We start from the raw sequence: 24,507 nt of genomic DNA on the forward strand, positions 1-24,507 counted from the left end.
TGCTGGTTTGTGTGTGTCTCGGAATTATGCCCGCCGACACCTTGGTGGCTAGTTGCGGCGGGCTGTTTGTTAGTTGGACGAAAGACGGTACGCTAGGCTGTGCTGATGCTAGCGCACACACAGGGATTATTGCACGTTGCACAGAGCCGCATTCGTCACAGAGTAAAAAAAAAAAGGTAGAACTCAACTTCACTGGATCATTTGAGATATACGAGGAATGATGAGATCACAGCGCATCATACGAAATATCTGTTCCGCCGTTATACCCAGCTTACGACGAAGGGTTATTGAACATGCGCCTGCTGCTTCAATCGCTGCATCGCTATCACAGCCAGTACGGTACGCTACAAGCTCGTCCTCGAAACGATGGCTGGAGCGACAGAGAAACGATTATGCAGCCAAACAGGCAGAGCTTAAGGGTCTAAGAAGTAGGGCTGGAATTAAGCTAGAGGAGATCAACATGAAGCATAACATATTTCAGAGCGGACAGACAGTGGTTGATTTAGTGGGTTTGTCCTGAGTATGGGGGATAATAGATAGACAACTAATGTGTGTTTGGATCATCATGGTAGGGATATGCTCCGGGTTCTTGGACACAGGTATGCATCATTTACCTTAAACTTATGGGGACTAGAAGCTTATCTTACTCTTCCAGGTCGCGGTGGAAAAGACTGCCCCGTATGGCCGCGTTCTCGGCGTCGATATCATTCCCGCCCTGCCTCCCAAGGGCGCCTCAACTATGCAGGGTAATTTCACCGATCTGCGGGTTCAGGCAGAGATGAAGAGGTTTCTTGCCAATCCTCGACGCGGGCGACTATTGAGACCACAAGTTACCACCGAAGAAGAAGGCGCGGTGAAGGGCGAGGTGGAGGTAGCAAGCCAAACATATATTGAGCAGGAACGGGCAATGATGAAAGATGAAGAGGAATGGGCGGCAAAAGCTGGAGACACAGAAGGCGGGGAGAACTCGGTAGACGTGGTGTTGAGTGATATGTTAGAGCCCTTCCCCATGGTAGAAGGATTGTCCAAGATGAGCTTAAGCAAGCCTTATAGGTTAATGGCAACATCTGGACACACTTTGAGGGATCAAGTGGGAAGTATTGTTTGTTTCCCCCCCTTCGTTTCTCTTCTTCTGCGCTTGTAAGCTGGTGAAATCTGTTAACGGGCCTCCCACGAGATCACAGAAACTCTGCAATTCGGCGCTTGCCTTCAGCATTGATGTCCTTAAGCCAGGAGGGTCTTTTGTATGCAAGTTTTACATGGGCGGGGATTCTAAACTTTTGATGGAAAAGTTTAAACAAGTATATAACAAGGTTTCTATAACCAAACCAAAGTCTTCGAGATCGGTATGTTATCCTTCCCTGGTATTGCTATTTCTGACCCCTTTGGAACCATAACTTTTTGGGGTAGATATTAAACAGGCATATGTAGGGTTCAAAGGAAGTTTATTTGGTTGCGCTGGAGAAGAAGGAGAAGGTGAACAAGAAAAAGGTAATGTTGATGGAACCTACAGATTAATCTAATTAAATTGGACTCTCCTCTCCGTTGGAACTGGAATAAGCATTTTGGGGGTGAATGTTGGTTACACCTGATTGGGCGGGCGCTGGCATTTAAGATAGTCTTCTCGGTAGGAGAGTTGTGCAAAAAAGGGTTTACTTGCGCGGTATGTACGGGGAATTTTCTTTCTCTCCCTTACACTGTGAGTGCCAGTGTGTAGTAGGTAGGTGCCGCCGCAACACAGCTGCTGCACATGGCAGATGGAAGTCGACATGGGAAACCCTACCATTACCAGGTCCACATCCCAGCGCCAAGAATGAGATCTGGGAAAAGCCACACCTTTTTTTGCTTTGTGCGCGACTTTTAATCCATTCGACGGTCTTTCTAGCGATGGTGAAATTTTGTGAAGAAATTCTTTCTTTGAAGGGTCTCATGTGAGGAGAGAGCTAGGGGGAGAGAGTTATTTAACCGCGTATATTGTTTTTTCCTTCTTTTTTTCTTTCTCGTTCTCTATCTCTGCCTCTGCTTTTCACCAGCACCTACCACCCCCGGTTCTTTAGTGAGTAGAGTACCTAATGAGCATGAGTGAATTGAAATGGGGTGGTTTACTGAGAGTCATCACTTGCTCGCAAGCGACTACCAGCTCCGGTATAGAGGTACATACATATATATAACTACCGTTTGAGTGCTTTGGGTTGAATGGTTGAGTTTCTCTCGTAGGCCTCTCGTCACTGAACGTGGTCCCACACCCGGCGAGGATACGATAGAATGTAGGGAGGATTTATTATTATATTATGTATGTATTATGTATATTAAGTATGTAATAGGAGGAATAAATAAACATCCGAGGGGATGAATGGACGGAGCTGATTAGGGAGGGGGGTGATGATATGATGGTGGTGAGTAAGTGGGAGAATAATACTGGAAAGAGAAGACAGACGGAGAGAGAGAGAGAGAGGATACATTAGTAGCAGCTAAGAGCTCTTAGCTTTCCTCTCCTCCACCCCCCACCCCTTAACTTGGGTTTTTTCCTTCCATCATCTGCTTCATCTTTTGTCTTTGGATCCCCTTGCCTGCCGCTTTATAATTTACTCTCTGTGCTGTGAATTCCTCCCTTCCCATGCAATTTGGGGGGCTGATATAATATACATACATACCCGTCTCGGTATACGTCTCTCCATACTGCTGCTCTGCGGCTGCTACGTCGCTACCCACTCGGCCCACATCTATCTATCGATCTATCTCACCATCAATCATCAATCGTCAATCATCAATCACAATCCATCAAGCCCTCAAGCCGCAACCCAACCAACGAAAGAAAGGAAAAGAAAGCAGAACCCCAACCCACGTCACCTTGACACCTCACATTTCACCTTTTTTCCTTCCACCCCAACGAACGAACGAACGATCCCTCAGCTCAGCTCAGCAGCAAGCAGCAAGCAAGCAGCTCCTACCTTTCACACACACGCACACAAACGCACCACACACACCACACACCACAATCGGTTTCCCTCTTCTGCAGGCAGGCAGGCACAGGAACAGGCACAGGCAGCTCCAAGAAAAATGCTTAAAACCAAGCCTCTTAACCAGCTCCTCTCCCAGTCCATCTCCCCCAACGTCTCTTCCGCGCTGTAAGCCCTCCACAAACCCCCCACAAACCCTCTCCCCGACGAACAAACATAATACAATAATAAAAATAAAAATAAAAACTAACAAATTGCCTACTCACCCCTCACTAGACTCTTCACACCCACAGGCTCCCTCCTCGCAACAGGCACCTCCCCGACGGCCCCCGACGCCCGCAAATCACGAACCTACTCGGCCCTCGCCGCAAACATCTGGAGCGCCTATGACCGGGTCGCGGTCCAGGGCGTGATTGAACAATCGCTGCCCGCCCCCTCCGATGATACCGCTGCTGTCGTCGCTGCCGCCGCTGCCGCGCCCACCCCCGGAGGTGGTGCAGCAGGTGGTCCTTCTGGACAGGGCCTCAAGTCGCTGACGCTCGAGCTGTCGGACTATAACCTGCACATCCAGGTTGTGGTCCCGGGCGTGCTGCTGTGTCTGATTGGGCCCAAGCAGCCGACGAGGCATAACAGCAGCTCGTCGAGCCTGCATTCGCAAGAGGGGGAGGCGGCGGCGACCGGGAGTGTGCCGAGGAGCGGCGGGGGAGGCGGCGCGGGGAGCGCTAGTGTGGGGAGTAGTGTGGCGGGGAGTGGCAGCTTGGGGATATTGAAGACGCAGGCGCAGGCGTTGGTGGCGTATTTGGAGACGGAGTTGTTGGGGTTTGAACTACCGGAGGGTATATAGTTCGATCTCTTTTTCTTTGGGCATTTTATTTTTATTTTTTATTTTTATTTGAGATGCTGTTGCGCCCTTTTTTTTTTCTTCCTTTTCTTTTGGAAGGGTATAGCAATTGCAATTGCAATTTGCGGTGTTAATGGTCGCTTTTGGCTACGGATCAGGGCTGGCTACTTATGATTTTATCGCTTTTCTTATATTTTTTTTTTATCTATCCATCCTATAGACTATTGTTTTACGAACTCAATTTGGGGGTAGTTTGGGTGTTTTTCTAACCTGGTTTTATTCTTTTTCCTATCCTTTTTATGAACCCCCATGCAATGGTTTGGCTTTTTGAATTCTGTTTTTTCTTTCCCCCCCGGTCTATTTTATTCCTACTACTTACTTGCTAGTCCTCAAATGATTGGGAGATGATGATGATTTATTTTTGGAGATGACGGTGATGTTTAATGTCTGGACTATGGCTTGCTTGCTTTTTTTTTTTACCACCTTCTTGAGGGACGGACTTGGTGACATCCTTGGTTGGGCCCATGGAAACAGTAGTTATCTCGTAATGCGTTCTTTCTCTGGGTTTTGTTTCCTGACGGGTGATGGCCAAATATTTGAATTGTTTCAACTGCACTGGCCGTGGCATGTCCGTACCTGCAATGATTGTTCTTACGGCTCTGGTTTTCTGAGCATGTAGGTTATCGTTAATTGTCTCTGGTATCATTGAATGTCTCTTGGGCCCGATTAGTCAATTGCTTATGTATTCGTAAACCAATGGTATACCGAGTCATGTCTTGCGATGATGCAATTCAATTATTCCTGCCGAAATGGTGGACTGGTGGGCCATGCTTGGTAGAGTGCGTAGTTTTAATTGGCGAGGCGCTGATGGTGTTGGGGGCTGCAATTGATCACAGCCCTACCTGCGACGAACACTCTCCCCTCCAGTTACCAATATATCCATCCACCAAAAACCACGAATTGAACCCACCACCCAGCATCTCATCGGATCATCCATCCCATCGCAGAGCCTCCCCCACCACCCCCACCATGCGCCCCGCCCTCCACCACCTCCTCCTCCCCCGGCGGCCACTCCTCCACCACCACCACCTGCAGAGACGAGGCTTCCTCGGCCTCTCCCGCGCCCTGCCCAAGCCGCCCCCGCCAGGCATCAGCACAATCGAGAAACTCGTCGGCACGCTCAACACGCGCGAGGGCCGCCCCCCGCCCGCCGAGACGCTGGTCGCGGCGTTCCGCGACGTGGTGCGCACGGCGCGGGTGATTACCGATGAGCATGCGCATGGGTTGGCGCGCACGTATCAGTACCTGGGTGGCGGGGTGCCGGCGGAGGATGTGAGGGCTGCTGTGAGGGCGCTGTGGAAGAGTAGTCGTGGTGGTGGTGGTGGTGGGGTTGCGGGTGAGGGGAGTGGGGAAGGGGGGAGTCCGCATGTGGCGGGGCTGGCGAGAATGCTGTTTGCGGGGCTGGCGGAGCATACGGGCGAGGACGTGGAGGTGTTTGTGGGCGTGCTGGCGGGGAGCGGGAGTGCGCGGGAGGCGGCGGAGGTGGTGCGCAAGTATGTGGGTGAGGAGGGCGAGGGGGGGGTGCTGCGGGAGGCGGAGGCGCTGCGGTGCTGGGAGGCGGTGATGCGCGGGCTGGAGGCGGAGGGGGACGAGAGGGTGCTGGTGGAGATGTGGGAGAATGTGAGGGAGAGCCATGCGGCAGTCACGGCGGGGATGATGGGGCCTGTGGTGCGGTTCTACTGCAGGGGCGGCGAGGTGCGGAGGGCGCGGATGTGGTACGAGAGGCTGGTGGGCGGGGAGGGGCTGGTGCCAGAGCTGGAGACGCATGTCGAGGTGCTGCGGCTGTGCGCGGAGAAGGGCGAGACGGAGTGGGCGCAGGAGGTCTTTGCCGCGGTCTTGAACGGCGGTGGCGGGGGCGGGGGCGGGGGCGGGGCGGGCGTGTCGAGAGAGGCCTGGGATGTTGTGCTGCAGTGGGCAGATGTCATCACAGGGGACAGCAACGAGATCTCCCGCCTGCTGACACTCATGAAGGAGCGCGCAGCCACCACAGGCATCCACCCAACCATCGAGACCTTCAACGAGCTGATCCGCTTCGCAATCTCGCGGGGGGACTACAGGTCCGCCCGCAAGCACCACAAGCTCGCCATCCACCGCAGGTTCGCCCCGAACCGCCGCACCCTCGAGCTGCAGATCGAGTACCTGGTCCTCGCGGGAAAGACCAAGCTCGCACCGCCCATCTACGAGCAGCTGCGCGCCGAGGAGCTGCCCCCGTCATACCCAGCCCACTCTGTGCAGCTGCTGCTGCAGGCCCTCTGCCGCGAGCCCTCCTCGCCCGAAAACACAGAGCTGATCACGCGCATCCACACGGACCTCGGCGAATGGAACAGCCCGCTGCAGACCGCCACCACCACCGCGCTCCTCTCCCGCTTCCTGCAGTCCTGCCAGTTCAGCGCCGTCATCGCCCTCCTCAACGACCCCTCGTGCACGGCGCTCACCGCGGCCGACCGCAGAAGGATCATCCACGAGATGGGCGAGCACATTGGCCGCCCCACAACGTCGCTCGAGGCCGCGTGGGACACGTACCAGATCCTCTACCAGGTGTTCCCGGAGCTGTCGGTGCGCCAGCGCACAGACATCATGCGCCTCTTCTTCACGCTCGGCCGCAGCGACATGGCCACAATGGTGTTCAAGCACATGCGCGGCACGCCCGGGCGCCGCCCGGGCCCGCACAGCTATGTCGTTGCGCTGGCCGGCGTGGCGTACTCGCGCGACATTGACGCGCTCAAGGTTGTGCACAACGCGCTGAAGCTGGACCAGGCCGTGGAGATGGACACAAGGCTGGCGAACGCGCTCATGGATGCGTATAACCGCTGCGGGGTGCCGCTGCGCGCCGTGCAGTTCTGGGAGGACGTCAAGCAGAGCCGCGAGGGGCCCGACTACCAGAGCATCAGTGTTGTGTTTGAGGCGTACGGGAACATGTTTGGGGGTGTGCAGCGGGCGAAGATACTGTGGGGCCAGCTGAGGTCGATGGGCGTGCGGCCGACGGTGGGGAATTATAGGGCGTATATTGAGGCGCTGGGGAAGGGGGGGAAGTTTGAGGAGGCGTTTGGGCTGGCGAGGGGGATGGAGATGAGGGATGGGGTGAGGCCGGATGTGAAGCTGTGAGTCGTTCTCCCTTCTTGCTACTTGGTGTTGGGTGGGCTGTTGACCCTTTGTATTGTAGGCTTGGGACGGTGTATGCGTTGACCAAATCACAAGACGTGAGGGACAAGGTTGCAGAGTGGGCCGGCGAGTCGTATCCCGCAGAGTGGAAGGAGATCGAGGCGCGGGTGGAGCAGCTGCCGAGGGACATCATGGCGCACGAGGCGCTGGAAGCGTTGGGCGGTAGCCGGCTGCAGAACTTGCTGCAGGGAAGCCAGACGTCCATGCTGGCGATCGAGGAAGGGGAGAAGGGGATTGAGGAGTTCAACCCTCCCCCCCGGTTAGGGAGCCGTGGGAGGAATAGGGTCAAAGAAAGAAAAAAAACAGAAAAAAAAAAAAGGGAAAAGAGAAAAAAAAAAGGGTGTATATGTATAGTGTAAATAATTTTTATGGGACATACTTAGGTCTGTGGGATTTCCTCCAGCTATATAGATAGCGGTTGTAGATATGCGAGTGATAAACCATGATTGACCGTAATCACCCAGCTCTGATATTTTTCGTGGCGTAGTACGGAACCTCCCCCCTTACTTTTCAAAAAGGTGAGTCTATAGTGGTTATTACGGCGCGCGAGGTTATAGACGGCGTCACGTTTGAATATTTGACGTAACCTTTGATCATATATAATCACTCGGTAGGTCCTGTCATGTGACACACAGGCGCAGAAAGGCTTTTTTTTTAACGGAAAAGGTCTAAAATGACACTAGACGTGCTCTACAATAACACACAGTTCGGTATAATCCAAACGAATACATCAGTTACATACTAAGTATATGTAGTGGCTGAGCAATGATAATACATTCAGGGCCCGTTTGGGAGCCGGGACTGTAGAAAACGCCGTTTTGCTTAGGCCTCCGTTAGTGGGGAGGGGGCGGAGAAATTTTAAAACGGAGTTTTTTTTTAAAACGTACTGTGTACTGTTTGGGAGACTGTGGTGTTGACGGTACAACGGGGCAAAATTGGGTGATGATAAGAGAGATGTTACAGTTGTGATAAGTCTGAGCTACCTTTTTTTTTTTTTTTTTTTTAAAAAAAAAAAACCTCCGTTTTCATGGGATCAAATGGGTCGCCAAACACAACCAATTTTTCTCAGAACGGAGTCTCAAGCCCCAATAACTCCGTTTCGGACCGCTCCCAAACGGGCCCTTAGTATATCGAAGGGCCGGGGGTTCAAGTTCGATCTTCATCTTGGCACACTGCCAAGCTAGCTCAAGTACCACTCCGGGCACAGCATCCACTATATATGGGCGGGTGGTCTAGTGGATATGTAGGCTGCTCGTCAACACCGAGCGTGCCCAGGATACAACCACACACACACACACATAAAGGTCCTGGGTTTCAAACCAGGGGTTTGGGGGGGGGGGGGGGGGAGGGTAGCAGTCGCAAATGGTCTTAATAAGTCGGCTGCAGTGCCCTTTTTGTAGTTTTGTTTGTTTGTACCTTTTGTCGTTTTATAGAACGCTTTATTCTTTTTTTTTTTTTTTTTTTTTTTTTACTTGTAATGACAGCGAACTGCGTCTTTTTTTTTGCATCATGTGTTACTATTTCGGAGCACGTATATATACCAAATTAACACTGTGTCATTTTAGACCCCTTTTCCGTTTTTTTTAACCATAAAGGCCGTGAATGCGTAAGTACTAAGCGTCTTCTTCTTCTTCTTCTTCTTCTTCTAATAACAAAGCGAAACCCCCCCCTCTGAGTACATACTTGTCATAAGAAGGTTGCTAGTGTAGGTAAGTTCGTGGCAGATTTGTTACATTGTATGTCTCCCCTAGCCTATGTACTCTAGCCCGCTCTGCAGTGCCCTCACTCACTCCCGTTAAATACTACTTCCCGGCCATTGACAGTTATGTGGGCCGGGGCGAGGTACATACATATATACATAGTCTAGTGGTAGACCGCCTCCTCGTCTCGTCTTGCTACACCGCACGCATGAACCGTCTGGGGTTCGGCCACCGGGGGTGTGGTGGGAGTAAATGCTCCACAGAGAAAGGTGGGTGTGTACACGCATGTACTAAACTGGGAGCAGAGTTTTTTTTAGTATTGCGAATTAGAGAACTAGGTGTAGCCAGTGAGGGGCGTATCGTATGGTCACAGCATTTACCTTTTTGTGTGTTTTATTGCCCCCCATTTTGGCCTTTTTTTTTTTTTTTTTTTTTTGAGGGGGGGTATGTGTGATACATATCGATTGGAGCTAGCCGGCCTAGTATGTACAATCGCAGATAAAAAACTATCTTAGCTTCTCGCTCATGCTCATTGTTTGGCCAATCTATCCATCTCCCCAATCCAATATCAGGGGGCCGGATGTATGTAGGATTGTAGGCCGGTTTAGCGAAAGTCTTTTTCTAGGCCATACCATATTCTTTTATAGTATTACTACATGTAGATACATAACCGTTAAGATTTACACCTACATACGGAATGGTCAGCCAGCCAGCCACCGCTGCAGAATCCCCGATTTTACTGTGGCGGGTCCCAATTAGCAAAGGAGTATTTCAAGAATTCCCGGGTGCACTGGGGGAATAGTATCCACATTCCCCCCCAACGCAGCCCCCACTTTACGCTCAAATGTCATTGCAAAATAACCAATCTCTGAACCCAGGAGAGGGTGAGGGAGCATGCAAAAGAAGAACATTCCAAAAACACCACCACCTTCAACCCCAATCAATCCACATGAAAACCCGCCACCGCGGCCGGCCGAATAACATGAGCCTTGAGATATATACTGACCAGTACAACTCGTGTCATTCAGCAATGGTAGCGAGCAGCCGGCCGGCCGGTCGGTCGGGCGAATTAAGAAAGAAAGAGAAGCACAGTAGGTGGAGTGGAGCGCGTCTTGGCGTTTTTGGGCCGTGACAGTACTTAAGGCGTAGAGAGCGGGGGATTGAACAGATGGCTTTAGTTGAAAAGGTGGTCTGAAGAGGGCTTGGCTACATGTACATACATGTGATACCCTCAACTGTGAACCGTATGTATGTAGTCGTTGGGATAGATCGCGGGCGACCCAGATAAGGCCCCCCCCCCCCCAAAGCTTGTTTCCACGTACGTTTTGGAGAGTTAATTCTTTCCTGTACCACACAGCGAATTGATACCCGCGGAGAGCACTTTAGAAAGAACAGGTTCTGCCATATATACCGCCGGGGCTCGGAGTATATGCCAGCTCTGTCTCGTGCACTCTTTGGACTTGAGGGTGATAAGCGAGTGATATTCCGTGATTCGCCATTCTCCCCGTCCGTCCCCTTTCGCCTTTAGGCACGCGGTTCAACCTCGCCAAAAAATGAACTCCACCCTAACCTACACGTATACAACTACCGCCACCAATACTACGCCGTAGTGGAGCACAAAAAAAAATAAGAAAAACTGAGAGACAAAAGACTTACGTGATGAGTATCATCCCTCAAGAGCGTCGCTACCATGTTGGGCATTCTTCATCACTGCTTCCGTCCCGGGTCGAACCGTGGACGTCATGCAACGTAGTAGAGGCTGTTACCCCTCGACCACACTACGGTGTTGTCTATAGGGCTTGGGTGGTATATAAGCGGCTGGACAGTCTGTCTGCTTGGTAGGGGGGGCTCTCTTCGGCCTGTGGGACGTGTAGGGCGTGCTAGTGCTAGTGTGGTCCGCAAGGCAAGGCGGCTCGAGTATGGTAATTGGGCTAGGCTTGAGTCAACTCATAGGCCACGCACTCTGCGGAGTGTCGGCGATGTAGCAGACGACTCATCGACTACAAGTAGCTACAGGACCGGTACACAACACCACATACTATTGCAACAGTGCTGCGATGTGGGGGAACCTGACTCCGCAGACGGGAGGGGAAGGGCGGTACACATTGTAGAGCTACATACATGATCATGACGCAGTCCCACCGCACACAAGATCCACTCCCCGAGTGATTCGCCATGATCGACACCACCACAGGACCATCTTGCTCTGGTATTCGGAGCATCTTCGCTCATTGTTTGACCAAGAATATGCCTCCTGTAGAATGACAAGGCTCCCATTGCTACATGTACATACATAAGTATACATAGACGAGGGTGGGTCAGTCATTACTTCGGATAGCCACGCCTGAGTTCAGGTCTATGGATGACTCCTCGAGTCAACATCGCTACCAGAGGTGGTGGTGACTTGTGAGTACGGATATATTCACGTGCGGCTTCTCGGTCTTAAGATGCACAAACAAAGAAGTCGGGGTCAGGCAGCTGGCCGTGCACGACGTGGGGTTGTGGGGACTCATTCCAGGATCATTTCCTCGGGACGAGTACGTGCGCCTCTACACAATAAATAGGTATCATGTACCATGTAATTGGGATGCATGCCTCGGCCGAGTGATACACCATGACCACACACCCACAACCACGCAATTTCTGTAGTTGATTCCTTCTCACTCACCCGCCCAAGCATTTATCTACTACAAAGCGGTGAATACCAAACAACTATATTTACATCCATCTATCTCTAGCCCTCAAAGATGAAACCAAGCCCGCCAAGTACATACATACCAATTCATTACAAGTGCCATACCAAACCACTCCTCCTCAAAAAGCTAAAACTAAAACTCACACCCACAACCCCCTTCCAAGAAAAAACAAAAACCCACACACAAAAAACGCACCAAAAGAAAAAAAAAGAAAAAGAACAAAAAAAAGAAGCAGTGGGAATATCTATTTAAACTACCTAAATTACCTCTTCCCGCCTCCCTCCCCCCTTCCCCCCAAACCTCCAGCCCGGCACCTACTTCTTCTTCCCAGCAAACAGCTTCTTCAGCGCATCCGGCCTCTTCTTCGCCGGGCTGATATCGCGATTAAACGCGCTGACGACAGGCACCAGCATCAGCCCCGCATCCCCGCCGTCCAGCCCCAGCCCCTTTCCCTTGCCTTTCTCCTTCTCCTGCGCCTCGATATTCATGACCAGCCGCCCCGTGCCGTCGTCTTCGTCGAAGACTGTCGGCATGATGCCTTTGCCCTTTAGCGGTTTCTCCTTCTCCTTCTCCTTCTCCTTCTCCTTCTCTTTCGTCTCCTTGCTCTTTTCTTTCTTCTCCGCTGCCGCTGCAGCAACCTTCTCCTTCTTCTCCGCCGCCGCCGCTACCGCCTTCTCCTTCTTCTCCGCCGCCGCCGCTACCGCCTTCTCTTTCTTCTCCGCAGGCTTCTTCTCCGCCGGCTTCTTCTCCGCCGGCTTCCTCGCCTTCACCGGCACCGGCAGCGAGCTCGGCGAATCGAAAATCCCCACCTCCCTCTCCCTCTCCCGCTCCACCACCTTCTCCACAACCGGCTTCTTCCCCTTCCTCTTGACCAGCTCCGGCTCGGGACTCGGCGCCTCCTCCTCCACCACCACCGGCGCCTCCACCTGCGCCGCCGCCTTCCTCTTCCTCGCCGCCCCCGCGAGCAGCATCCGCGTCGGCAACGAACTCTCCACCACCGCCGGCACCACAACACTACTCTCCGTCTCCATCCCCGCCATCGTCTCCCCCCCTGCTCCGCCCGTCGGCGTGCTCGGGTCATCACTCACCACGGCCGCCGTCTTGCGCAGGAACGGCGTGATGCTAAAGTCGCTGACCTTTGGCCCCTCCTTCCGCGGCCGCTTCGCCGAGTGCTCCAGGTCCGCCATCGTGAGCGTTGTTGTCGCGGCCGCGGGGCGCTTCTTGCTATCGTCGGCGGCGGTGGCGGCGGAGGAGGCCGGCGGGAGAGTGACCTTCTTGGCCTTTGCGAGCTTGGCGCGCGTGGACTCGAGCTGGGCGAGTATTGTTGCGTGCTGCGCGGTCAGCGCCGCCAGCTCCGACTCGGCCTTTTCGCGCAGCTTGGTTTCGCGCTTGAGCGCCGCTGCGGTGTCTTTGTCTTTTGCTGTTGCTGTTGCTGCTGGTGCTGGTGCGGGGGCCTTCCGCGCGGCGTCGAGCTCGGCGCGCAGACTCGCCAGCTGCTTCTCGAGGGCGAGCACCTCGTTCCGCGCCGCGCGCGCGTCGTCAGCGTCCTCCTGGGCGTCGCGGAGTTCGAGGCGCAGCGTGGCCAGCTCGGACTCGAGGGCGGCCTTTGTGGCAGCCTTGGAGGTAAGCGCCTTTGCGAGGCGGTCGACGTGGTCCTGCAGCTTGGCTTCGAGCGTGTGCAGCTCGGTCTTGTGGGCGGCGATGGTGGCGCGGGCGTCGGCGAGCTCGGCGGCGGCTTTGGACTCGGCGGCGGCGAGGGTGGTGTGCGCGGTGGTTTTGGAGGCGGTGAGGTCTGTGATGAGGGCTTTTGCGGAGGCATGCTCGGAGGTGAGGGTGGACAGGGCGGTGGTCTGCGTGTGGAGGGTCTTCTCGAGGTCTTTGTGCGTCTTCTCGAGGTCTTTGTGTGCGGACTGCAGCTCCTTGTGCTCCTCCGTGAGTTTCTTGTGCTCGTCCGAGAGCTTGCCGTGATCTTTCTCCGCCTTCCTTGCTTGGCTCTGCGCCGCTTTGGCGTCCCGATATAGCCCCGCTACCTCGTCCTCCAGCTCCCTACACCGGACGTTCATCTCCCCCAGCTCCTTCATCTGCTCCTCCTCCCGCGCGCCCTGCACCGTGTCCTGATCGAACAGCCCCCTGAGCTGCTCCCGGTGTGCTTTTGTGGTTATCTCCAGCTGGTGTTTGACCGCCCCCAGCTCAAGGCTGTCCTCCTCCAGCTCGGCGATGCGGGCCGCCGCGTGCTGGGCGTGCTTCTCGAGCGTCGCGGAGTAGGCTTTCTCATTGTTGTAGTCGGACAGGAGGAGCGCGTACGAGGGCTCGAGGTGGATGAGGCGGACGCGCTGCTGCCGCTGCGATTCGGCGGCTTCGAGGCGGGTGGTGGTGTGGCAGGTTTGCTCGTAGGTGAGGAGGGAGCGGGCCGTGGCGAGTTGGCGCGTTAGCTGGAGGGGTTAGTGTGTGGTTTGTGGAGGGAGAGGGGAGGGATTGAGGGAGGGGAGGGGAGCGTACATCGGCCAGCTCGAGGGCTGTGTCGCGGTCTTTGGCCGCCATTGTGGGGGATGTCTGTCTGTCTGTCTGTATGGGTATTGTGTGTTCTGTTAGGGGTAGAGAGTGTAGATGTAGATGCAGCAGAGAGAGGGAGAGTATAGACTATAGAGGGGTATAGACAGAGAGCACAGAGAGAGTATAGAGGGGCAGAGAGAGAAAGAGGGCAGAGAGAGGGCAGAAAGAGGGGGAGGGGGAGAGTCGTGATCGTCTGTCTGTGGTGTTGATGTTTCTTCAACCGCTATCGGAAGTGATCGATCTGCCGTGTTTGTTGTTAACCGACAGCCAGCGACCGTAACCGCCAATTAACCGCCCTTAACCGCTGTTAACGGCCGGGGTGCGCGGCAACCCAAGTGACCACATTGCGTTTACACACACTTTCCTATCGATAGAAGAACAAGAACCGAGAACCAAGAACACCACCGACAGACACAGAGACAAGACAATTGAAAACCCTTGAAATACACTCAATTCCACCTCTCCGCCTATCCACGAGATAGCACAATGCACATCCTCAATCCCCTCGCACTGCTGCTCTCAGCAGCTTCTCTGCTGGTGCCCACAGCCCTCGCAGCAGCTGCCTCCTCCTCCGACATCGCCGCCGACAAGAAGTTTGCAAAATTCAACGCCCTGCTCAACACGCCCAAGCACGAAGGCGGCATCCTGCAGCTCACCGACTCGCTCTACGACGACCTGACCACCGGCCCCCGAAACTACACCGCCGTCGTCCTGCTCACGGCCCTCGAGCCACGCATTGGCTGCCAGCTCTGCCGCGAGTTCGGCCCCGAGTATGAGCTCCTCGCAAAGAGCTGGGCGGCGGAGCACGCACCCACGGATGGCCTCATCTTTAGCGAGCTTGACTTTGCGAATGCTAGGACTACGTTCCAGAAGGTAAGCTCTCTCTCTCTTTCTGTCTTTCTTCAATTCATCCCCCCCCCCCCCCCTTCTGTCTGCACCCCAGCTAACACTTGTCGTCATAGCTACAACTCACCACCGCCCCCGTCCTCTATCTCTTCCCGCCCAGCGTCGGCCCCTCCGCCGACCCCGCCCACATCGACACGCCCCTCCGCTTCGAATTCAACAAAGTGCAGACCAAAGCCGAAGTCGTCGCGCGCTTCATCACCATGCACACCACGCACGCGCCGCGCGTCGTCCGCCCCTTCAACTGGGCCAAGCTCGGCGCCACCGCCGGCGCCGTGATCTTCGCCCTGACCGCGCTCAAGCTCGCGTTCCCGGTCGTCAAGCCCATGCTGTACAGCCGCAACCTGTGGGCCGCGGTCTCGCTCATCGCCATCCTGCTCTTCACCAGCGGGCACATGTTTAACCACATCCGCCGCGTGCCGTATGTGGCCAACAATGGCCGCGGGGGGATCAGCTATGTGGCCGGTGGGTTTAGTAACCAGTTTGGGCTCGAGACGCAGATTGTGGCGGTTATTTGTGAGTATTCTTTCTAGCACGGGTAGGGGGGTAGTGGCTAATTGGTGGATAGACGCAATTCTGAGCTTTGCTACAATCTCGCTGGCAATGAAGACGCCCCGCATCGAGGATCCCGCCAGACAGAAGGCTGCCATTGTTATCTGGAACGTGGTTCTCCTTGTAGCCTTCAGCTTCCTCATGAACCTATTTAAGCAGAAGAACGGAAGCTATCCGTTCTTCTTGCCGCCGTTGATGTAGAGCGGATGGTTTCGTGGTTTTATTACTTTCATTGGCAGTGGAGAGTGGAGGGGGAGGAAGAAGAAGAAGGGAAGGAGGGAGGGGAAAAAAATGTACTTGTAGGCTGGGGAGAAGAGGGGCTAGAGATATGTATGTGCAGAGTGTAGAGTGCAGGATAACTAGGGCCGGGTTTTGAGGGGGAAATATGATATCAGGATGACGGCGAGGGGAACCCTAAAAAATTGAAATATGTTCTTGTCTCTCTATGTAGATCTCTCTCTCTCTTTCTCCACAGTACCGTACATATGTAGCTCGGTACTAGTGGACAACTGTTATTTAGTCATGACACATCACTCGTGTGTGCCAAGAGCGGGTGCAGAGGCCGGGTAAGGCTGGGCAGCGGGTGGGGCTTTTTAAGGGCCCCCGCGTGCCCCTCTGCTCTTCTGATCCTCTTCGTCATCATCCAATCGCACCCGGTTCTGCAACCTATGGCTTAGTTCTAGCTATTTTTGAATCTATGGACGAACAGCTTAGCTTCTAACTACTACAGCATGTAGTAACTAAGTACTGTGTAAGTCCATCAATCTAGCTCTATTTCTACTGTCCTCTCCCTCAGTTAACCCCCCCCCCCCCTTCCAATTGGAACGTCCCCACTCCCGCAAATTGCAACCCACCTCATACCCGCCCCTTCAAGCTCTATTCCCTCCCCCGCCCAAAAAAAAAAAAAAACCGCGCCCTCTTTGCATCTGCCGGCCCAATTTTCTTCCCATTGAAAGTGGCAGATTCACTCTTGGCGCGGAAATCATACACGCGGCGTGCGTTCTGCCCGGTGGGGGCACGCTGAAAAACCCCTTCCTTGGTCCCTCGCAGATTTTTTTTTCTTCGGTGCTGCGGGGTTTTGATGGGAGGTGGGGTGTCGCGGACATTTTCATATGCACTCTTTCTGCTTTGTTTTTTTGCTTTTGTGCTGGCGGGGGTGGTGAGGAGTTTGCGGATTTGAGAGGGAGCTGGAGCTAACGTATTGGGCTCAAGATTTAGACCTAAGTGGAGAATACTTGCGGGCAGTATGGTATGGCAGCTTGGGGACCGGATGTTGCGGGGTCTGGTGGTTGGGGTGTAGAGGGCTCAAAGACTCCCGAGTCTTTCTTGGCTCTGTGTAATTAGGGCACTCGAGCCCAGTGGTTTTAATTTAGGAGCGAGTCGAAACGCTTATATTGGAAGAGATCACCCGGTGGTTTTGCGATACGGATTTGGTCGAGATACTTGAATCGATATCAGAGCCTTGACTAAAGCCGGACACAAACTCACCATATCCCACCTACGTCAATTTCTGGCCCAAGGTTTTTGGCCCAAGGTTTTTGGGGACCGTTGTTTTGGTCACGTTGGTTTAAATTAATTTTAGATTTAGATTTGCCTCTTTCTGGTTTGTTTGGAGCTGGTTAGTGTCGCAGTTTGTACTTTGCAGATACAGGCAGTATATATGGGCTCATTGCATAAGTGCTGGGCTCTCGGGGTATTTTGTGTGGCGTGTTGCGTTGGGTGGTTATCGGTGTTGAAAGAATAATAGTTTTGGGAATCATACTTTTTTTCTAAAATCTTCTGGGTCATGATCTTGTCACTCGTAGTGGTGTGCTACAAACATAAGGGAGATTTTCGATTGAGATTTGATGAGAGCTACCAACGATCAGATCATGATCTAAAACCGAAGCCACTGTCCCTGGTTCAATTTGACCAATAAAGGCGGAGAAGGACGTGGCTCCATAATAATTGTGGTTATACCATTTCCTCGTTCTTTTCTTTGTTCGTTTTGATTTCATACTTGTTTCCCCCTTCCAATGCATTTTTGCCCATATTTAGAAGCTTTTCCTAAAACGGAGTTTACAAACTGTAATTATCATCATGAATTCTCACTCGGTGACACTTATGGGAAAAATATGATTCGGATTCATACTCGCTAACCCTAGGGTTTAGGGAATAGCCAAGCATAAAAATTCAATGGAGTGTGCACATCTTAAACATACGCCAGATCCACAGAGTGATAATCTATGATACGCAAATGGCCAATCGATAGCTTTTTTTAACTGCATATACTCTGCATGTAGCTAGGTGCCCAGTTAAAATCTTGGAATTGCAATGGCTATAGTCTAGTGCACGGGAATTCAAGGCCGCGTCTACTGAAACATCCCTACATGAGTGAGAAAGAGATGCTCAACTTACTTGGCGACTAGCTCAATGACGTCGATCGAGCAGACTCCCGTCATGCGTCTCTTGGGATTATTTCGCGGTACACTGGGTTTTTACCACTTCTTTTGCTGCAGGCAGTAAGTACTTGTTCGCCAAAAACATTATTTGCCCCAATAGCCTGGCTCTAACCGTACGTATGCGCACGATAGTTTGAGATGTCTTCTCCAGTAATGGTTTGAAGCAGTTTCCTGCAGCTGGCAGTATATTCGGGTGATCGGCTGGCCCACGCTTGTGATAACGTACATGTATCTATCTATTCATATCGTACCCAAATGTCTATGGTCTATGCTTCTTGTGGTATTTTAACGCATGCAGGTATACATTATGTATGTAATTATATAAACACAGAGAAATGGAGAGTCAGAGAACCCGAGTGGTCTGTTTCTGTCTCCAAAAGAAACATTTACACATGTCCTCCCGGTTTTATGAAGAGCGGGGTTGATATTGTACAGTCGCATGCATCAAGTTCTCGCCGTTCACGATGCAACACCCAACCTCAATACTCGTTACTCAACCACAAGTGAAGATATTTAATAGAGAATACATAGTAGAGTTAAATAGAATATAAAAAAAATTATTTTGAGACTACCATCCCATGTGCCCTCCATTGGCTTTGAGACATGCCTCAACCCTTAATGGCAATTTATCTAGCTTTGATTGAGACAATGCCTCCCACTCCTCTTGTGCAGCGATAAAAGGTTCATCATCACGATGAGGTCTTCTCTATCTATATCTTCATTGCCCTTTTAGTTCACTCTTGAGCATTTTCCATGAATTTTCTATGGTGTTGAAATCTGGTGATCCAGTAGGCCAATCCTCCTCCTAACTGGACAGTTTGTATCTTTATTTATCTGTACAGTATTTCAGCCTATTTTATGGAGAATAACAACAGCTTGCCACTTGTCATATCCTGAAGCTTTTGCAGAGTTCGTGGTGGAGTTGTTATGGTTTGACTCACTATTAAAAAACGGCGGGAACTTGTTGCATGCGACTGTACCATCACCCACAACACGCCCCTCATTCATACAAAGAATCGCCGTCAATAAGAGGGGGAGGAAAACCCTCTAGGAAAGAATTGGCGTGCTTATTGACGAGCTGAGAACTGGCGTATTGAGTGAGACGGGCCGAGGCTGGATTGCCTTATCTTTGTCACCTGTCAATTCAGGCGTTGTTGAGCTCAGAGTTTGAAGGTATGAGTGCAGCTAGTCAGTCATATAGATCTATAAAGTTGTAAATACACACCTCTATAATGTGGCTGGTCTGTGTTTTATTATTATAGGCGGTCATGTTATTTAGTAAATTGATCGAAAAAGCGTGGAAGGTATGTATATTGGGCGTCTTAAAGTTTTTATAAGGCTGCAGCGGCTGTAGTTGTTGCGGGGTAGAGGGGGTATATTTTGGGTACCATGGAAATTCCCGTAGAGTACGCTGATTATGATCGCATATATAGATAGAACGGTTATCTGAACGCAGTTGTTTGTGGTGAGATATGAACTTCCAAAGTTATTATTTCGGCTAAAATGAAGTTAGGATATCTTGGCATTTTTATCTCATGTTTCGAAATTCCACAACTAGTCCTTAATTCAATCTAGGACACGCACTGCACGCTCAAACAAACGTAGGATATCTATGGTGGGCGGGCTTTGATTGGTACACCTTCAAGACCAGCCGCTACATACGAGATTTCGACGAGTCTTAGTGATAAAAGTGACAGTGTGTCCAAGACAAGGAGATATTTTCCTGGTTTGGTGTTTGAAATGATCGGAGGGTAATGGTTATATTGATTATAAGGCCTTAAGAACCAACGCAATTATGTATGGTATGGTAACACCAGGGCAACCGCTTGTAGTAAAATATTAGTAGCCGGTGTCTCAGATTTGGGGGGGTAAGGGGTTGAGTTTGCTGCACCGTGGTATAACTATTATGTCAGCTCTTGCCTTCCCCGGGCCCGGCAATCTAGCCGCAATGACATCCTTAGGCCTTTGATTGAGCAGTAGCTAATCGGTACCAAGCTTATTCTCGAACCAAACAAACCTCTTTCCAAAGATCAGGTTGGCGATATGATGGGCTGAAAGCTACTCTACAGAAATCGGCCAGCAGAGTAGGTACATGGTTCTGCATTTGCACTCTATATCGCGCCATTGCCTCTCATTATTTCTCGCTCGCGTAAAATATACGCTTCCGTCCCGTCGGGGCTCCAATAATAGTGCTTTGGCCAAGATGGGCAGCGTTAGGTATAATCTGTTTATCGTCAGGGACCCTGTTGGTGCTTGCTGTGCTGGCAAACAGGGGATTATCAAGAGAAGATATCGATATATTGAATGTCCGCGGCCTGGTTCGATATCAGAAGCACATACGTACATGTAGTCCTAATAAACGATTGTTCTGGGCCACGGGTAAGGGGGGGGGGGGGCTCCCGGGCATGTAGTTGGGCGGTGCGTTCTATTGATTTAAACATAGATATGCGAGCGAGGTATAAGATAAGGATGTAAAGTACTCCTACTCTATAGAGCAAAGATACGTACTTTCTAAACATGGATACTGAATGTAGAAATCTAAAGTGCACTAAACGTAAGAGAGTAGTCGAGAGTCGCCGAATCCATCCACAGGTATTTAGAGTCGTCCGATATTTTGATCAAGTGTGGAGTTTGCCATTGGTTTTCTGGGGCCTAGCTGCCATGTCGATCCACTATCAGTGCACCAGTTACTATCATAATATGCAATAACCCATATGGCCATGCCCAAGCTGAAAGAATTGGTGTAAATATCCCGCGGCGGTTTGCCTACCAATTCAGAGCCTCGTCTGGATTTTTTTTGTTTTTAGCCTTGCTGTGTTTGCTTTAAGATTTGAGTAATATGTAGGGCATATGCAAGAGTAGGGTTGAACTTAAGAGGCGTCGTTGGAAACCTTAGGAGGCGTACGTTGGAGATATTGGATGTAACTACTTTGTAGTGAGAGTTCGCTTACGGGCCATGGCACAAGGCCTCGGGATTGTGTGACCAGATAAGTGCAGTACCGTATGTACTCAACTCTAACTGTAGGGTGCCCTATTCTACAGGCACAGAACTCCCATATATCAGCCGCAGTAAGTACCGTGTGAGGGGAGACAGGACGTTACTCGCCAAAGTGCCAAAGTGCAAAATCCAAGGGTAAAGCGCCACTTCTCAGGAACCATAGGCAGATTGGGTAAGTTCCTCGATTAGTTAGGATGCATGGCATATGAAGGGGGAAGGGCCTGCTGCAGACGGGAACGTGGCTAATAGAAAAACCCCCGATGTGGGGCTGTCTCATGCCCCCCCACGACACCCACAAACGTTCCCTATCAATGGCGACCCATCATCATCGACAGCTGCAACAATACCGGTACTTATCTTTTCTAACAAATCGTCACCAGCATATACGGTAGAACGATCGAAAGTCTTTTGTTCCCTTCCACACCCACAAAGGTGACACGAGATGGAAGATGACAGATAGGAGGTGGGGCAGGAAATATCGGTTTTATTCTATTTTGGGGACGGATACAGACACGCGGAGGATCCAGGGGTCAAATACTTGCGCGCAGGCAGTAAATAAGTGTTACGCTGTGTACCCCCAAGTAGGCAAGAAATCTAGAGAAGCAATAGTGGGGCTACTGGGACAATACATGTATGTACATGTAAATACCTATGTAGACGATATATAGTCTCGTGCCTAGAGTATGGTGTTGGTCTTCAGCAAAGTAGATGATTAGATGTAGTAGAAGCTGGGAAACAACACAGACAGGGTAGAGACATTTACCTGCTACTTGATAATTGTATAGTATTGCCCAAAGATCTTGGCTACCGATTTCTCGGATTGCTTCATCAATGTGGCACCGTAGTACCGGACCGCTCTCTAGGTAGCCTATGAGAGAGACAAGGATTCAGGACTCAATATACTCAAATACATGTATGTAGTTAATTTACATAAATGTACTCTTTGGGGTAACCATTTTGAGAAAGGTGCAAAAAAAAAAAAAAAAAAAAAGTTTAGCTTCCCGAAGCTAACTTCTGTTAGGAGTTCTGGATCCTGACGGCACATCATTCACATTTGATAACTATAGGCCCATATGTGGGTCATGGAAATCTGTCCTAGGTCCTGACCTCCCTACTATCAGACCTTATCCCCAAACTCGTGTCCCGCTCCTTCTCTTTAGCTTCTTTTCTTCAACCCTCCCGCATCCCCATCATTCGGGACCTTAATGCAGGACCGATATTACCTTGCATGTTTTTTTCCCTCCCTCTCCCTTCAACACATCTTTTCTCTGTTACAGTTGAGTAATTGAGGGAATCTGCCCTTGTCAATCTTTCTTTCCGACACCGCCGCTCATTCTACGGCACCCCTGTGTTCAAACTTCAATCTAAGAAGCTTAATCTTCCCTTCTTTCTTTCTCGAGATTCCATCTCTGAAAAACAAAACCTCAATAGCATATATCATCTCCAGCATAAGCTGCACCTGTGCACAAAGAGCTTACCAGACTAGAAAATAAGAGATATCTATTGATATCCTCAAGACGGCATGGAAGGAACCCACACCCCCTCCTCACCGACAACAACTTTCACTCACCGCTCGGGGGAGACTACATCGTCATCTGAAGATTCCATCGGCCCAGTATCGGGCACAAGGGCCCCATATTCATATGAATCCCGTCCCTTTTCCGTGCCAATGTCACAGCAAGGCTCGACAACCGGATTCTCCTCATCCATCGGTTTGAATGTACCACAGAGGTACTTTCACTCTCGCCGTGTAAAAAAAGGTGAAGTATCACAGCCATGGCTAGCAAAGAAGGATCCTCGCGAGAAATGGGTTACGATTATTCCGTGCATTGGATTGTTCTTCGGATTGGGGATTGCAGGGATCTTGATCTGGCATGGGATTTCGAGTGTAGTTAATCACAAGTATTGTCCGGTGTTGATGGAGGATTGGAGTAATGGCTTCAGAGAGGAAATTTGGTCCAGAGAAGTTCAGGTCGGGGGTTATGGGTGGGTTTATGAAATTTCTTTATATATCAGTGTTTAATATTTCTAACATCTTTTTTTTTTTCCTTCTAGAAATGGGCTGTTCGATTACACTACAGACACACCTGAGAACTCATTTGTCGGGGAGGATGGTCGCCTCCATATTCGACCAACACTTCAGGACGAAAAGCTCATCAACACCGATAATGTACTCAACCTCACTGCTATGGGTATCTGCACATCTGCTATCCTAAAGGACTGCGTTATAGCAACAAATGCCACCAACCAAACCATCATAAACCCTGTAAAATCCGCACGAATCCACACCAGAAAGAGTGCCTCCATTAGATACGGCCGTGTCGAAGTCCGTGCCAAACTCTCCAAAGGCAAATGGCTCTGGCCTGCCATCTGGATGATGCCTGTCGAAAACACATATGGAGCCTGGCCGAGGTCCGGTGAGATAGATATTGCCGAGTCCCGCGGCAACAACTGGCAATATTCTCAGGGTGGTAATGACATTATTTCTTCTACGCTACACTGGGGACCTGATCCGGCCAATAATGGATGGTGGAGGACGAACGTCAAGCATAGAGCGCTCCACACAACATATGCGGACAAGTATCATACATTTGGGCTGGAATGGAGTGAGAAGTATATCTTCACATATGTCGACTCGAGGCTCTTGCAGGTCCTCTATACAAACTTCCAGGAGCCCCTTTGGAAACGTGGGAACTTTCCAATTGCTAGCCAGAATGGCTCTAGATATATCGATCCTTGGTCACAAACTGGCCACCCTAGCACTCCATTCGACCAGAAATTTTACCTTATCCTCAACGTAGCCGTTGGTGGCACCAATGGGTGGTTCGAGGATGGGAAAGACTTGAAGCCTTGGGTTGATGGCAGCCCGGGTGCAAAGAAAGATTTCTGGGATGCCAGAGAAGAGTGGTATTCTACATGGGAGAACAACGGTGATATGATTGTTGACACCGTCAAGATGTGGCAACAATGCGATTGAAAAAGAAAAAAAAAGAAAAAACCCTATGAGTGTTGATGATTTCCTGTTTACGGGTTTACTAGCTATTTTATACACGAAGGATACGAATTATCTCTTTTTGTTTGGGAAGTCTTTTTCTTTCCTATATTGATAGAGGTTTCTAGGTGCTTTCTTATCTTTTAATTTCATCTTTTTGCGTAATGTCAGGCTTGAACTTTTACATAACTTACATACAGCCGGGCATGAACATTAGGCATCAGTATCTAGGAGGAATATATGTATTTTTGCTACCTTATTTGTACTTGCATCACAGATATGTACTTGATCAGCTTTAACTACCACTACGTGTAATGTTTGAGCCTATTCTTCCTTGTGCGAGGGATTCCACATGTGCCTCTATAGCCATCATTACCGGGTCTATGGGGTGTTATTAGAGCTTCCTACCTACTGGGGTATTTGCTAGGAATGGATATTTGATTTCTTGTATCACATCGTTATTCCCTGTTTGTTGTGCGACTCTGTTTTTTTGTATCGGCAATCTTTCTAGTGGTGGTATGTATTAAAGCTAGAGCAGATAATCATATAATTAACAACCAATAAACAAAGACTAAACGACGATTTAGCGAGAATTTGAGTGTAGGCTCTGGATCTGTAAAGTACATGTACATGGAGCTCATCTCAAGGT

General features: G+C 50.8%; 6 protein-coding genes across 6 annotated transcripts; 5 read left to right on the plus strand and 1 right to left on the minus strand.

Moving 5' to 3' along the window:
- Positions 1–217: 217 nt before the first annotated feature.
- LAJ45_04000 (uncharacterized protein) lies at positions 218–1,518 on the plus strand (the record flags this gene model as incomplete). Its single annotated transcript, XM_046113582.1, has 6 exons — positions 218–505; positions 573–599; positions 656–993; positions 1,054–1,102; positions 1,185–1,346; positions 1,432–1,518. The coding sequence occupies 6 exons, from the start codon at positions 218–220 to the stop codon at positions 1,516–1,518; spliced, it is 951 nt and encodes a 316-aa protein (XP_045973311.1).
- Positions 1,519–3,060: 1,542 nt separating this feature from the next.
- LAJ45_04001 (uncharacterized protein) lies at positions 3,061–3,804 on the plus strand (the record flags this gene model as incomplete). The annotated part of the gene is made up of 2 exons (XM_046113583.1): positions 3,061–3,128; positions 3,237–3,804. The coding sequence occupies 2 exons, from the start codon at positions 3,061–3,063 to the stop codon at positions 3,802–3,804; spliced, it is 636 nt and encodes a 211-aa protein (XP_045973312.1).
- A 1,026-nt stretch (positions 3,805–4,830) lies between these two features.
- On the plus strand, positions 4,831–7,609 carry LAJ45_04002 (uncharacterized protein; the record flags this gene model as incomplete). The annotated part of the gene is made up of 3 exons (XM_046113584.1): positions 4,831–6,962; positions 7,025–7,307; positions 7,511–7,609. 3 exons carry the CDS (start codon positions 4,831–4,833, stop codon positions 7,607–7,609), a joined length of 2,514 nt encoding a protein of 837 aa, XP_045973313.1.
- Positions 7,610–11,733: 4,124 nt separating this feature from the next.
- Positions 11,734–13,960, minus strand: LAJ45_04003 (uncharacterized protein; the record flags this gene model as incomplete). The annotated part of the gene is made up of 2 exons (XM_046113585.1): positions 11,734–13,851; positions 13,919–13,960. 2 exons carry the CDS (start codon positions 13,958–13,960, stop codon positions 11,734–11,736), a joined length of 2,160 nt encoding a protein of 719 aa, XP_045973314.1.
- Positions 13,961–14,458: 498 nt separating this feature from the next.
- On the plus strand, positions 14,459–15,628 carry LAJ45_04004 (uncharacterized protein; the record flags this gene model as incomplete). The annotated part of the gene is made up of 3 exons (XM_046113586.1): positions 14,459–14,845; positions 14,935–15,391; positions 15,444–15,628. 3 exons carry the CDS (start codon positions 14,459–14,461, stop codon positions 15,626–15,628), a joined length of 1,029 nt encoding a protein of 342 aa, XP_045973315.1.
- Positions 15,629–22,388: 6,760 nt separating this feature from the next.
- LAJ45_04005 (uncharacterized protein) lies at positions 22,389–23,843 on the plus strand (the record flags this gene model as incomplete). Its single annotated transcript, XM_046113587.1, has 2 exons — positions 22,389–22,852; positions 22,922–23,843. The coding sequence occupies 2 exons, from the start codon at positions 22,389–22,391 to the stop codon at positions 23,841–23,843; spliced, it is 1,386 nt and encodes a 461-aa protein (XP_045973316.1).
- Between the last annotated feature and the right edge of the window lie 664 nt (positions 23,844–24,507).

Source organism: Morchella importuna (genome assembly GCF_003444635.1).
Source record: "Morchella importuna strain M04M26 chromosome Unknown Morimp01GS009, whole genome shotgun sequence".
Classification (NCBI taxonomy): domain Eukaryota; kingdom Fungi; phylum Ascomycota; class Pezizomycetes; order Pezizales; family Morchellaceae; genus Morchella; species Morchella importuna.